At 41.6% G+C, this 14,920-nt stretch overlaps 1 protein-coding gene across 2 annotated transcripts in view; it reads left to right on the top strand.

Moving 5' to 3' along the window:
* The window catches only part of tmem132e (transmembrane protein 132E), a 461,493-nt gene extending 449,024 nt beyond the window's left edge, over nucleotides 1-12,469 (top strand). For both annotated transcript variants that reach the window (XM_080436344.1, XM_080436343.1), the window contains exons 8-9: nucleotides 2,810-3,004; nucleotides 8,088-12,469. In XM_080436344.1, coding sequence (XP_080292470.1) covers nucleotides 2,810-3,004; nucleotides 8,088-9,170 — 1,278 coding nt within the window. In that variant the 3' untranslated portion in view covers nucleotides 9,171-12,469. The remainder of the gene's footprint in view (nucleotides 1-2,809; nucleotides 3,005-8,087) is intronic.
* The last annotated feature ends 2,451 nt before the right edge of the window (nucleotides 12,470-14,920 follow it).

Below are 14,920 nucleotides of genomic sequence, written 5' to 3'. Positions count from 1 at the left end.
TATGCCTTTGTTTTTAAACCCTGTAGCACTTTGTGATTTGCAAAAATGTAAAGTGCGTTATAAATAAAATGTATTATTATTAGGCTTTAATCCAGGTTGTTATTTTGGGTGCTCGTCCTCCATTCAAACATACTACACTGGCACTCTGACTGATATTGCATTGTCGTTTGCAACATCTCATTATGCACTCCACTTAAGCCCTCTTAAGTGGAGTGATGTGATGAGAGCTTGTAGATATGCTATTTTTGAAAATGTTTCAATTATATTTTTATTTAAAGTAATACTAGGTAACGTTTTCAACAAAACTAAAGTTAAATTGTATATCTTTTGCGAGTGGCAAAAGTTTCACAACACCCACTCCGTGAATTTCACCCCCGGAAGCCTTTTATTTATATATTTTCTATTGAACGTGTACGGGGGGGACTTTCCCGGGAAAATGACGTTCCTGGCCAACGTCATGACGTCGTGGCCGACGTCCTCAGGAACTACCGCAACGGTTTCCTGTTTGGCCAGGAACTACCGCGCTATTAACAAAAAGGAACCTCACGCTGATTTTAAGATAATGTAGGATTGGAAGATCGAAAAAGAACAGAAAAAGAAAGCACAGCTCATGGTAACTAATGCTCCACTGGCTAAGAGAAACGATCCGTAGATAGTATAAAACAATTAAAAGATCGCTTTTTGAAACGCTTCCGGCTTCCGGTGAAAACGAATGGAATTCTGGGTAATCGAGGACTAGGGAAATTGTATGCAGTGACGGTAGTGACCAGCAGAGGTTGCTAAAAATCGTTATTTGGGATTCTGCATTGTACAACTTTAACTCCTGAAACTCCTTTTTGCCTATAATTACATTCCCAAAATAGAGACACCAGGGTAAAAGTGATTAAATATTTTCAACAACAATTGGCTAATGGGATTGGCTGACTCCAGTGGCTTTTAATGCCATGCTCAGCATTTCAAAACCCACCATGTGTCAGCATACAGTAATCTACAAAGAGTTACAGCAGGAACGAACCGTGGATGGTGTATGACTCCCAACTTCTGGGACCAGCAATACTGTATATAAATAAGTTCAGCTCAAAATACAACCTTGTTCTTCATAGAAAAGACTAATGATAATTAGTTCCATTATACCTCTAATATAGAGGCCTTACTTAAAAAGATGAACTAAAACGTGAGAGAGGGAGAGACAGAGCAAGAGATAATTGGTTGCCAGTTCCATACAGTATTACTAGCAAGGAGGCCTTACTTAGAAAAATGAATGATATGTGTGAGAGAGAGAGAGAGGAGGATATGGACTCAAAATAGATTGGCAGGCTTGATATGCGAGACGTTCTCTCTCTCTCTCTCTCTCTCTCTCTCTCTCTCTCTCTCTCTCTCTCTCTCTCTCTCTCTCTCTCTCTCTCTCTCTCTCTCTCTCTCTCTCTCTCTCTTTGTTCAGTACCACTGAAACACCCGGAGACCAATTTAATAGCAATGATGGACACGGAAATCTATAGATTTTTTACAGTTGAATAGGTACACAGCCTCAGTTGTCTAATGCACTAATCCTGCAAGTATAAACAAACAGCTCCAACAATGAGGGATAAATAAATACAGCGCCTTGTCTTTCTCAGTTGGAATGTTGCAGCAGGAATCCACATAATCACCTGAGACGGATAAATTGAAGGCTTCGGGCTGAACCGTATTTCCCTGTTTACATTTATTCTTTTTTTTCACCAAAAATGTCCCCAGTCAATCCAAAATGACTGGAGTCTGAATGTCACATCATCCGAGTGTCATGCATCATGCTTCACACAGACACACACACACACACACACACACACACACACACACACACACACACACACACACACACACACACACACACACACACACACACACACACACACACACACGCGCACACACACACACACACAGATTATTTATGACCATTTTAAAACATAGATCACCACTCGCTTCCTCCAAATAAAAGCTTCAACTGGCACTGAGGAGCATCAAAGCCTGCACTGCTCTGATGCAGCCATACATCATTCACACTGGAAGACTCATGAGAATGGTAGTGCTGAGTTCAAATGAACGGTCCGACCTTTGAATCTAAGAACAAGGCTGGGGCATCATTGGGCACCGCTCTTCTCTTTGACCAAGTCATTAGGATTTAGGATTAAGTCTGAGTTAGAATATTCCTCGAACACGGAAAGCTGAAAACTTTTTTTTAAATGTTTGCCAATTATGACATGCCCAAAAGGTATGCCAGGTTGAAAGTGGTTAAAAATAGATGTTGTCAAAAAAGTCAAATCATGTCTGATATCGACCAGACGAATACGTTGGTCTGTCTCTACTAATAACCTCTGCCTGCAGCTGCAAGGTGAAGTGATGATCTTTAAAAAGTGCTCAAAGTACTAGGTGGTAAAGGCCAGCCAAAGACTATCGATTACATGGGGAGACTGTTGACTTTTTAATGGTTTTGGTATTATACGTACTTGTTGGCACTGTGATGGACACAGGGGTTTATGTGCACTTGGAGGGCACAAAGTGGCTGATTTAAGCACAGCAAGGTGACTGGTTATTTTTATATTTCATCTTGCTTGCATGTCTTTTTGGACCAGGATGGGCAGAGATGCCCTGATTCAGCCTCCCTCTGCTTCAGGACACTGAACACATCGGAAAACAAAAACAACACAAGTTGTTGTGAACTATTCATGTTCAACTTGAACAAGGCAATCCATTTGTTGAAGCTTCGTGTCGTACGATGACGTATTTAGGGCTGACATTTATTAATGTGGTGATGTTTTTTGTTGTCCTGCAGGTGGAGTCTCCCCTGGCCGTGGATGCAGTGTTGGGACAGTCGTCGTTCTCTGTCACAGATGAAAAGGTGTCCATCTCAGAGCTGCGCGTTCATGCCATCTCTGGCCTGAGTCTGTCTCTCCAGCACAGCCCTGGAAACAGTCACACCATGGTGGCCAAGGCCTATGGGCTCCAGACGCTCACCGCGCCCAAACAGGTTTGCTATTATTTATCATGTTGTGGAATGAAGGATGAAACATCGGAACATTGCACACTTCAAAAAAAGCATTTTGCTGTGATACTCACTATTCATTAGCACTGTTTGTTTTCATCAGCTTTGACTGATAACTGCTACTTCTACCAGCAGCTGTGGCAACTAAGAAAAACCCAATTATTATTTGTCCTCGTTAAAATAATGGCTGATTACAATATATAATTTTTCCTGTCATACAGTTGTTTTTCCTGTGAATGGTAAATATGACAAATCTCTCCTTTCTAGCGGTCATAACATATTCTTAGGTTATAACATAAAATATCCAGTATGTGTTGTGCACAGCAAACTGCAAAAAGAAGGGATTAATTTTCCACAAAATTATATCAATTTGATATGCATTTCACCGTCAATAATAGAATCTAGTTTCTCCTTAGGTAACCTCACACATAAGCTATTACCGTTCCCAGTGACCATCAAAGTTTAGGACAGACTTACCAATCTAATTGGAGCGTTTCTGCTTTCCACCCTGGACAGACAGGTTCTACTTGCCCCTGCCTGCTGTGCTTCTCATGTGAACCTGTGTCGCTTCCAAGAAGTAATTGGTGTCTCCCCACAACTCTTTCTGTAGAGCAGTAAAATGTTTACTTACAGCAAAAACTCTCACAGGTTATGGTGCCACGCAAATTTTCACATTTTCGCCTGCCACTATTAATGAGTAAAACAGTGGATTAATTGTGTGAGTCAGGTCCCCTCAGCTTCCAGACATTGTTTATTAGCGTGGACGGCAGTTTTAGTTGTGGTGTAGCACTATCCAAAATTGGTTTCTTTTTTTTTATATCAAAGAATCTATCAGCATTGATCCATATTTCTAAGGTAATGCGGCTGGAACCGTCACTGGTTTATATTATTAAAAAATATAACTTTCGAGGCGCATTGCATCACAAGCAAGAAGTGAGGAGACTGAGGAATTAGTTATTTGTCTCTGCCTCTGTGCCTTGACAATGAGAGCTGAGGCTTTGTGGGGGCTATTCTCTCACGGAAGTAATTGGTCAGTATTTCACGTAAAGGGAAATGTGTGTATACACAGTGAAATCCTCAGCGTTCAATTATCCATTCGTAACTCAGACAGTGTACAAGTGTAACCGGATGGGACTGAACAGGTCATTGCGGGTCCATTCGGTTACATTTGTACACTCTCTGAGTTAACCCATTAAGACCGGGAACGCATATCTGTGTCATATTTAAGATTCCTTTGTCTATTCAAAAATAGCAGATATACAAGCTCATGAGTGCCGCACTATGAGCTTGTAGATCTGCTATTTTTGAAAAATCTTGAAAATGTGTGCAAATCTTTGAATATATATATTTTTTAAAGTGAACATTTTAAACTCAAATCTGTGCTTCTGGCGGATTCTACAAATATCTTCTAAATCCTAACAGTTTTTTTTGTTATATGTTGCTATAATATCAGTGGTTAATATCACTTTTTAAAAATGTATATATATTCAAAGATTTGCACACATTTTCAAGATTTTTCAAAAATAGCAGATCTACAAGCTCGTAGCGCGGCACTCGTGCCGCACTACGAGCTTGTAGATCTGCTATTTTTGAATAGCCAAAGAAATCTTAACAGAATGACACGGGTGCGTTCCAGGTCTTAATAGGTCAAATGAACATTGAGGCTTTTACAGTGCGTGCGTTTTCGACACTACCCTGCCCTTCCACCGGTCTTCCCTGCGTGGCCAAGCAACCACATCGAGCATCCCGCGCGAGAGAAAGTAGCATTTAATTCCAATTTTTCTTGCTCTCCGCTTCCCGGGCCACCTTGAAATTTAATTATTGTAATGTATTGTCCTAAGTGCTCTCCAAGGCCTGGCCATAAAAGGCAGCCGAGCCCTCTGCCAGCGCAGATCTCACAAGAGTGCTGGAGCTATTTCAAGCTATTTGATTTTGTTTCGCAGGGAAACTTTCTAAATGTCCCCTATTACTTAGAATGGAATGAAAGTCATAAAGAATATATGGGTGGAAGTTGACAGTCGAGAGTCTTTTTGTGCTATTCCCTTTCCAATTGACCAGGTCTAAAACCGCTGACTCCAATAAATACTCCCCAGGTGACAAGTTAGAGTATTGTCATTATAACTCATTACGTTAAAAATGACTTTCTTGCCTCCTAGCGATTACTTTTGATGGTTGCTTAAATAAATAGCTAAATATATTATGCATTACTTCTCATAATGGAAATAGAAATTAATGCAAAGTTACCGTGAGAATCATATTTCCGCTGGAGTGTTATACTGTACATACATATTTTATAAGCCCAGCCATTTATGCTGAATTAATGTCGTCATTAATTCCCAGTTGCAGTAAAGTACAAATTCAAGCCTGACAGGTAGCTGTGACGCTATTCTGCTCAATCTTACACATACTTAGTGAAAATATGCACGTTAGATACATTCAAAGGAAATGTGTGCTACCAGTTTAGTGGGCTAAGCTGTGTGCCATACAGAGTGCACAAATCTCTGCCTTTAGGTCTCAACATAATATTTTAAACCTTTTGTCAGCATCATACAACCCTTATCTTTACTTTTTGTTTTTGTTTTTCCTGTGTGAGCCCTCATTACGCATGGAGCAGACTCATAACGACAGGGAGGCAGTGTTCAATGTATTATTCAAATCATGCATATCAAACACTCATCCTGACACGCTGACATGGCAGAGCCCTGGCTCAGATCCAGAAATCCTTCTTCCACAGTGTCTCTCCTGGCAACTTGCTCAGAAACTAAAAGGCTACAGTATGTCAGAGAGAGAGAACTGTTTCCCTGCATAGTCAGTATTCCCAACAGGTGCGGTATGAGCGGTTGTGTTTTTTTTATAGCAAGCTGTGGACAAAAACAAAAGTAAAAAAAAATCAGCCTTGTTGTGTTGATGGCAAGAACTCCAGCGGTACTGTTCTTCAGTTCTGACGCAGATTAACCCTTTAAGACCGGGAACGCATCTGTGTAATTTTTTTATTTGAGCTAAAAGGCATTATTTTACACTTTGGCTATTCAAAAATAGCAGATCTACAAGCTCATAGCGCGGCACCGAGTGCCGCGCTATGAGCTTGTAGATCTGCTATTTTTGAAAAATCATGAAAATATAAATCTTTGAATATATATATATTCTTTTAAAGTGAACATTTTTAACTCAAATCTTTGCTTCTGGGGGGGTCCCTGGAACAAAATATTTTGAGATGGGGTTGGCGGCCAAATACATATCATTTTGGGGGTCCTTGACATGAAAAGGTTTGCGCACCACCACTGATATACAGTAGAAACATACGTTTTTTCCAGAATACTGTTGGGAAGACATTTTGTAGAATCGGCTTCAGGTCTTAATGGGTTAAATCTGTCAGGCCAACCCGAGGCATGCAGGGCACACCCCGCACTGTTGCTTTCCCCGAAGATGAGAGAGGGGGGGGGGGTAACACAACATGTGAGCGAGGTCGTGATGACACACACACACACAACACCACAGATCCTGGGTGGAACATGCTTGTGCATTTACTTAGCCCTGTGCCGGGCAGTACCGCTGCGTTGTTGTCCACGGGACAACGCTCCTGCCTGCTACCCTTTTCCCGCCCGCCCGCTTTAACCCATTAAGACTCTTCAAAAATAGCAGATATACAAGCTCGTAGCGCGGCACCGAGTGCCGCGCTACGAGCTTGTAGATCTGCTATTTTTGAAAAATCATGAAAATGTGTGCAAATCTTTGAATATGTATATAGTTTTTTAAAGCGAACATTTAAAAAAAAAAAGCTTCTGGGGGGTACCTGGAACAACATTTTGGGTGGTACTTGACATGAAAAAAGTTTGACAACCATTTGATATAATAGCAACATAATAAAAAATTTAAAAAAAACTGTTTTAGAAGACATTTGTAGAATCCCCCAGAAGCAAAGATTTGAGTCAAAAATGTTCGCTTTAAAAATATGTATTCATTTTCACGATTTTTCGAAAAATAGCCAAAGAAATCTAAAAATGACACAGATGCGTCTCAGGTCTTTAAGGGTTAAAGTGGTGCACCACTGTGCTCATCAGAGACCGAGTGCACTGCGTGCCTGTTCAGGCGTGTGTGCTAAGTACAATGTTCTGATGTTCAGGGATGCTTCGGGGATTGGCAGAACTTCAAAGGCCGTTAATCACATCAAATCAGAGGCCGGGGTGCGTGAAAGAAGAACATCTCAACCACTCAGATATTCTCCTGGGAAATATAAACATAAGTCTGGATCGTGGCTGTTTTATAGCCCAAATAGTTTTTTTGTTGTTGTTGTTTTTTACTGCTATTTTAATATGCTTTGTTGACTTTTATAGGGCTGTTTGCAATATCTTAAAATAAGCGTATAATGTTAACAGCCAGGGTAAAAAAATAAATAAACAGTTTTTCTTAAAGGTAGGGTAAGTGATATTTTTTGGTTGAAACAAAAAGTATTTTGTTAAAAGGTTAAAACACTATATTCTGATAGTAATCATTGCTATAGAGTGTTAGTTCAGTAACAGGAGTCTCCCTGTCTCTCCAGCTCTTTAATAAACAGAAAATACATTTTTCGGTAGGTGTCAAAATCTCAGCCAATCAGGAGAAAGTACCCATTTTTAAGCTTCATTTGTATAGTGTTCCAGTTCCAATTTTGTCTGCTCATTTCTTAGTGTCATCACTTCCAATTTCACTTGTTTAATCTGTATCCTGATTGAGTTCTCTGTCCTGGTTGGATAAAATTGGAAATGAAACTGAAACTGAAACGAAAATGCATTTTCTGTTTAATAAAGAGGTGGAGAGACAAGGAGACTCCTAATACTGAACAAACACTCTATAGCAATGAGTACTATCAGAATATAGAGCTATTTAACACTTATTTTAACCAAAGCAAATCACTTACCCTACCTTTAAGCATTTTAATACCATACTGGATTAATACAAATACCGGAAATAGCCAAACTACAAGCTCACAATGCACCGCGACACGTGTGTGTTTTAATTTTTTTATTGATAAATAAATGTATAAAATTCAACCTTGCTAACAGCAACGTGTCTCTCTTTGCTTTGACAGGAGGCCAGCTTGTCCATATGGATGTACTACACTGACAGCACAGCGGCCCCTCTGAGCTACTTCGACCCCAAGGACTACAACCTCAATGCCTCCACGTCCGACGACAAGGTCGCGTCGGTCTCCCAGGAGCCCCAGCAGCGCTGGCCCGTGGTGGTGGCGGAGGGCGAAGGCTCCGGCGAGCTGGTACGAGTCGAGATGACCATATGTGAGGCTTGCCAGAAGACCAAGCGCAAAAGCGTCATCGCGTCGGCCGGCGTCTACGTGAAAGTCCGCTTCGGCCCGGAGGACGACTCCGAGGAGGAGGTGAACACGGAGGGCGAGGGCGAGCCGGCCGCTCCCACCAGGCGGCCCGTCGTCGACGCCAACGTCGGAGGGCGGATTTACGAGACGTCAAACGAGCAGCCCGCCAGCGTTCCCATCGACTACACCAACTTCCCCACCATCAGCAACCAGGAGAGGCCCACCGAGGGCGAGGAGGAGGAGGAGGAGGAGGACGACGACGACTACGTCCACTCGCCTCGCAACATGACCGACCTGGAGATCGGCATGTATGCCCTGCTGGGTGTCTTCTGCCTGGCCATCTTGGTGTTCCTCATCAACTGCATCGTCTTTGTGCTCAAGTACCGCCACAAGAGGATCCCCCCGGAGGGCCAGGCCAACATGGACCACTCCCACCACTGGGTGTTCCTGGGAAACGGCCAGCCGCTGAGGGCACAGAGCGACCTCTCGCCACAGCAGGTGGAGAGCCCCAGCAACGCCCTGGAGGCCGGACAGACTTGTTGCCACGGGGACCACCACAGCAGCGGCAGCTCCCAGACCAGCGTTCAGAGCCAGGTCCACGGGCGGGGCGACGGCAGCTCGGGGGGCTCGACTAAAGAGAACGGAGAGGAGGCCAGTTCACCCACCTCCAAGCGCAAGAGGGTCAAGTTCACCACCTTCACCACGCTGCCCACAGAGGACATGCCCTACAACTCCATCCCCGTAGCGGACGAAGAGGACATTCAATGGGTCTGCCAGGACATGGGGTTCCAAGACCCCGAGGAACTACACGATTACATGCGCAGAATAAAAGAAATAGCCTGAGACCAAGAGCGCGAGAGGCGCTGCCTTCGGCTTTCTAAAAGAAACGTTCCTTTCTATTTTTCTCTCTTTCACTCGAGTGAAAGATAATTTTTCACAAACAAACAAAAGAATAAGGCCAGCTATTGGTTGCGGTTAGGGTTCGTTTCATTACTGTTTGCACAGTGCTCCCCAAGCCCCCTGCCCCCCACCCCCCCTTACATGCTCACACTCTTTAGAATGGCAAAAACACAAGGACAGGTGCATTATAGACCAGAAGACCCCAATCTGAACTGACCAGACGAATGATGCGTTTTGATTGGAAGCACTGTGCTATGGCCTCATGAAAAGTGCTGCTGTTGTCTTGTTTTTCGGGGCGATGAAATAGCAAGCCTGATATGGACAGGTGTATGGAATGGGATCTGGCCCTGTTTTGCCACTATATTAACTATATGTTTTCAAACTCCATACCAAGAGACCTTTGATGAACAAATTCCTGTCAGAGGCTCTTTGTGGAAGCTACTATATTATGAAATCATTTTGGTTTTGCCAAAGAAGGGAGAGCATTCTTTTCAGTGGTTCTTGGTGCAGCACACTCAAATTCATTCCTGACGTTTTTTCTACATTTCATAGGTGGCCAAAAGCAGTGCCCTACTACTATTTCATCTGGTCCTCAAGCAAATGTAATGCCTTATAAAAATGGTCACGGTTCACAGCTTGTATCATTTCTGACACCCTGTTTTTCTCACTGTGGCTGGAGACAGTGTAGTAAGAGCAACTAGTTAACATACTACCGCTGATCTCAAGACATGTGGTATGAAAAGAGAGGAGCTTGCATATCGTAAGGAGCTCCGCCATTGTTTGCATGCGAGGAGATCTTGAGGCACAATCAGAATCAGTTTCCAAATTTGTAAATGTTTGTATTGTAATTATGTAATCATTAATACACTCATTACTAAATTACATATGTTATCATGCATTACATGCATGCCATGTCAGGCCGAAACGCATACAGGCCCTCCTAGTATACAGTATGTATTAATCATATGCAGCTGGAGTTGCATATTAACTAGTAGCTCACGCCAAGTTAAACTGTAGCTAGATGTTGAGGGCTTGGACCATTAAGCAGTCAGATGGAGGCTCCCCTTGGTACACAGATTATTGAGCTGTTCGCTTTTTAACAAAAATGGTATGGGATTTGGCACTGCTATGTATTTTTTATTTTTTATTCATCTTTTTTTTATGATTTATTTTTCTCCAACAAGCTTGGCTGGCCTTCAACCCGATGGCGTTCTGGCAAAGTCATGATTGGGAACGCAGATGGACGCGTGCCCACACCGTACCCAGTGTCCTTTTAAATACTGCAGGAAGGGGCTCTCATCTACCTGACATGATTGCTAGATAAACCAGTCACTTCATCATCTCTCAAATCGTGACTATCCCTCGTGTCCCTGCTGTGTTTTTGTTGTCTCCGTTCCAGTCAGTCAGAGCACGGAGGGGCAGAAAGATGCTTTGTCAGAAGTGGATCAGAGAGGGGACCAAAAGCCTTGTACTCTAATGCTAAATTTATACACTGCGGTGCGACAAAGTATAAATCGGGCTTCAGAGAAATCAGTGGTACTGTGACGCTACTGAGACGAGAAGCTCTTCAGATGCCGCGGTTGTGGTTGTGATGATGCCATGGAAATGTTTTGAATATCTCAGGACTCTGACTTGGTAAACTGAAATCCTAAGTTTGACAGTACGTGGTTTTTGCTTTTGCACAAATCAGAATGATTGCAGACGCTCAGCAAATGGATGTGGTTTGTTGGTGGGATTGCGTAAACGAGGAGAACGTTGAGTTGAGCTTTTTGAAGGTCTACCGATGCTGGTTTAAACTACCTTTTAAACTGCAAATGACAGAGAAATGAATTGGTACACATACAAAAGAGCTGTCACAATTTCACCATGACTGGGTAAATTGCCACTGACCTACATAGATTTGTGATTGCTGTTGCCATGTATTTGGAGAGTAGCTGGAGCGTATGACCAGAGATCACTTATAATGGTGAACAAAAAGAAAAAAGGAGTTTCAATAACACTTCCCCTTATTTCCATTTTAGTGCAGAGGGCTTGGATTATTCTTTGTTTGACTGACTGACTGACATTGATCATCGTATGCGGGCTTATGTCACTTGTTTTCTCAGTGATAATGAGAATGGGCTTTCAAAATCATCAAATTTTCAAAAAATCAAAATGTGATATTTTGTTGATATTTTAGTGGTATTTAGTCCTCTTTGTCCTCTTTTTTTTGAAGACCCAATCCAGAACTCAAATAGATCACCAGAGGGAAGACAAATATTCATTCTGAAACTGATTGACGGAGCTCCCAATAAACGGATCATAATGTGACATTGAAATGGGAGTTTAAGACGTCATTTCAAGATGTAAATGGTTTGTTTATAATAGTTGTAAATATTGGACCATACTGGACCTGTATTTTAGTCACGGTGGGATCTGAAATTTTCAGAGATTATTTTACATCAGCATCCTACCCATCAAGAATATTATGTATATAATTACCTAATTATTATACTCCAAAAACTAAATCCTGGATTGGGGCTTTAAGGATTTGACTTTCTGCATGCCCTCTATACATTCCATGTGATTTAAATAAATAACAACCGTAATCTAGTGTTTGATAATATGCAATCTAAAAGTAAATGTCTTTGACAGTCCAAGCCCTCCCTTCAGTCACAGGATTACCATGAAACCAAGTCAGTCACAGGCCTTTCATTTTACCCCCAAAGTTTGAACTTCACATTTCACACGGCGGTGTCTCAGGATGAATGTAGGATTCTCAACTGTACTTTGCCTCTTGTATTAACACGGTCAGCCCGAACCAGGACACTGCTTAATACTAGATTCTAAGTTTCTAATAGCAGCTTTTTACAGTGTTTTATTTGAATTTTTCACGTTAGCTCATGCATTTGCCATCACTGCTGTATGTCTCTGAAACATTTTATTGCTCAAGTCATTTTATAGTCCCGCTCACCTTGTGTATATATTGTATGTACATGTTTTGTTTGTTTTTTCGTGTAATGCCACTGTGGTGATGGTGTGCATACTGGACTTTCTGTATTTCCTCCAAGCTGCTACTAGAGACTCTTGTCTTCTTTCCTACATGTGATTGAACACCTTGAGATGTATCCCCGCTCCCCTCCTTGGAAGACTGCGACACGTGCAGCTCCACTGGCTGTACCAGGCGACGTCACACTAAAGATAATATGTTCATGTATAGAGCACTGTTAAATTTCCTGTATTCTCTTGAGAAACTCCTTGTATTTCCTCCCCGTTATATGTACAGTACTAAAGACAATGTAATACACAAACTGTGTCCTTCCTACTCCTCACAACGTCATTCCAAGAAAACAAACACAAACAAAACGAGATCGATAGTGTTGTATTGTTTTTATCCATTAGTGAAAGGGTTGCACGTTGCACATGGTATTTCATAATGAAATCAGTTTCCTTGCAGTGATATTTGCTCGCTGTCCTTGGCACAGATAGGATGCTGCTATAGCAGAATTCAAAGTAGGTTACTATGTTCAGGGTTGTTTTTTAGAAGCCTATCCTTTGCCAGCCTATCCTATCCTGTACTGTCACTGACCAGCAATGACTCCGTTGTTAGGGCATAAATCATTTTGTGTCCACACAGTTTTTTGTTATTGAGAAATTGGCAAATGTTTCCAGTCAGCACTTGTTAGAAATGCAAAGGCCCCAAGAAAGTATTACTCTCCCAAATTGACGACAAGTCAATGTGTGCCTCAGCTATTATTCTCAATATTAGTGCTTGTATCTACAGAAAGTATAAATAGCTTTCAAAACGTATTGTGTCATTGTAACATTAGTGCTGGTATCTACGGTAAGCATATATATAACTTACAGGCTGTATTGTATCATCGTAATATTGGTATCTACAGTAAGCTTTCAAAATGTATTTTTCGGATTGTTTTTACCACTTATTCTTCGACTGGCTCCCAGATATCCAATGAAAGATGTGCAGCCTAGCAAGCGCAACAATCCTCAAATAATCCTACGACACCGCCGAATTTATCGCTGTTTTACGACAGTATGTGGTCAGAATGTAGACTGGGAATGCACTACACAGGGACGAGAAATGGCAGGAGCGGGGACGGGTTAGTAGGAATATAAATTATTGAAAGATAAGAATGTCTGAGGGCCCGGAACACATTTGCTGATCCCGGATTTCAACATACTTGAGGATTCCAGCGGCAGAGAGCCCAGTCACATTTAACAGTCTAAAAACAAGTCACGCATAACTGGCTGACTTACAGAGCACGGACACGCAATTTCAAATTTGCCCCAATAGCCGCGGGCTGCATTGCATTATTCACTCAGTTCTCTTTTAATACACACAATCTTGCAGTGATTTCTCCGAGCGCTCAAATTGAAGTTTTGAGGATTTAATGAATTTAAATGTCCTGTGCATCACACACCCTGCTGGGCGCACAGAGGGGCATTAGCGGGGATGCAGGGATTAACAACAACAACAAAAAAAGTGGAAATAAAAGTGGCCCCCATATGTTCCTGTACCCATGCCGGTATAGGATAAATATCTTTTCCCACTTGACTCAAATGCCTTCAACTGATCACTCTGCGTCTTTCATCGGCTTAAAGGAGTAGTTCACCAAACAAATTACTTATTTTCTATCAATCACTCACCCCATGAAGCCTAGAACTTAATTTTTGTTGCATTCCTGAGCCAATAATTTGATGACGGGGTGGCTGGTCATCAAATTATTGGCTCTGGAATGCAACAACAACTAAAAACTCTCCATGAATTCAAGGCGTTATGGTGTGTGTAATTGATAGACAATAAGTCATTTTTTGGGGGGTGAACTACTTACCTACTTTAAGGTGATTCTCCTTCAACAATTAAACAATTTGTAGAAGAATGTTTTACGTGATTAAAAAGTCTAAAACAATGTAACATAATGAATGCTAAGTTGAAACTTAATGGTTGTCCTTTTATGCAAGTACAACAAGCACGTTATCAGTGATGTAATCCGACGAGTTCCCAGAAGTTCTCTCCAGCTCTCAGTGATGTAACCTGTCTCTGAGTATTTCTGATCTTTCAACGTGACAGGCACCTGTCACCAGGCTCCATCAAACACCCATGATCCAGCTGGGGTTACATCCAAGTTGCGTGTGAAATCTACAGATTGTTTCCTTGACTACCTTCCTCTGGCCCTCTGTGGATTTGTTCAGTTTTAACCACTTAAGCCCTACAGTACACTTTGTCAATTAAAAGAAAATACAAAAATATTGAAATGTTTTGAAACTTTGCCCAAAACATGGACACCAGGGTTAGTGTGGTTAAGGGTCACAATAAGATTTTAGATTTCATATAATAAAACTGTACAAACTGTACAAATGCTATACGGTATTTTAAGCAAAATACTCAAACTGCCGTGTGATATACTGCTATGGCTATTGCGACTTCTATATACTGTATATATATTGCTGAAAATGTCTCAAACTTTATTTGAACACAGTAATGAGACATATGGAAGTAAATCACATTCCTGTCATGAAGCTGAGGTTGATGAGGAAGGCCAAACTAAGTATGCCAAACTTCAAATATTTGAAGTCAAATAAAGTCAGTGAATGTGTTTGATCAAGATGGTCACAGACTGTATCGAGGCCACCTTTTTATTCTATTTAACGTGTTGGATATTATACACTTAAAGAATAAGTTATGTGTGATGTTC

The sequence above is a fragment of the Gymnoscopelus braueri genome, assembly GCF_963280865.1.
Source record: "Gymnoscopelus braueri genome assembly, chromosome: 8".
In the NCBI taxonomy this organism is placed as follows: domain Eukaryota; kingdom Metazoa; phylum Chordata; class Actinopteri; order Myctophiformes; family Myctophidae; genus Gymnoscopelus; species Gymnoscopelus braueri.
Note: the sequence above shows the minus strand (reverse complement) of the source record. Positions and strands in the feature narration are given on the sequence as shown.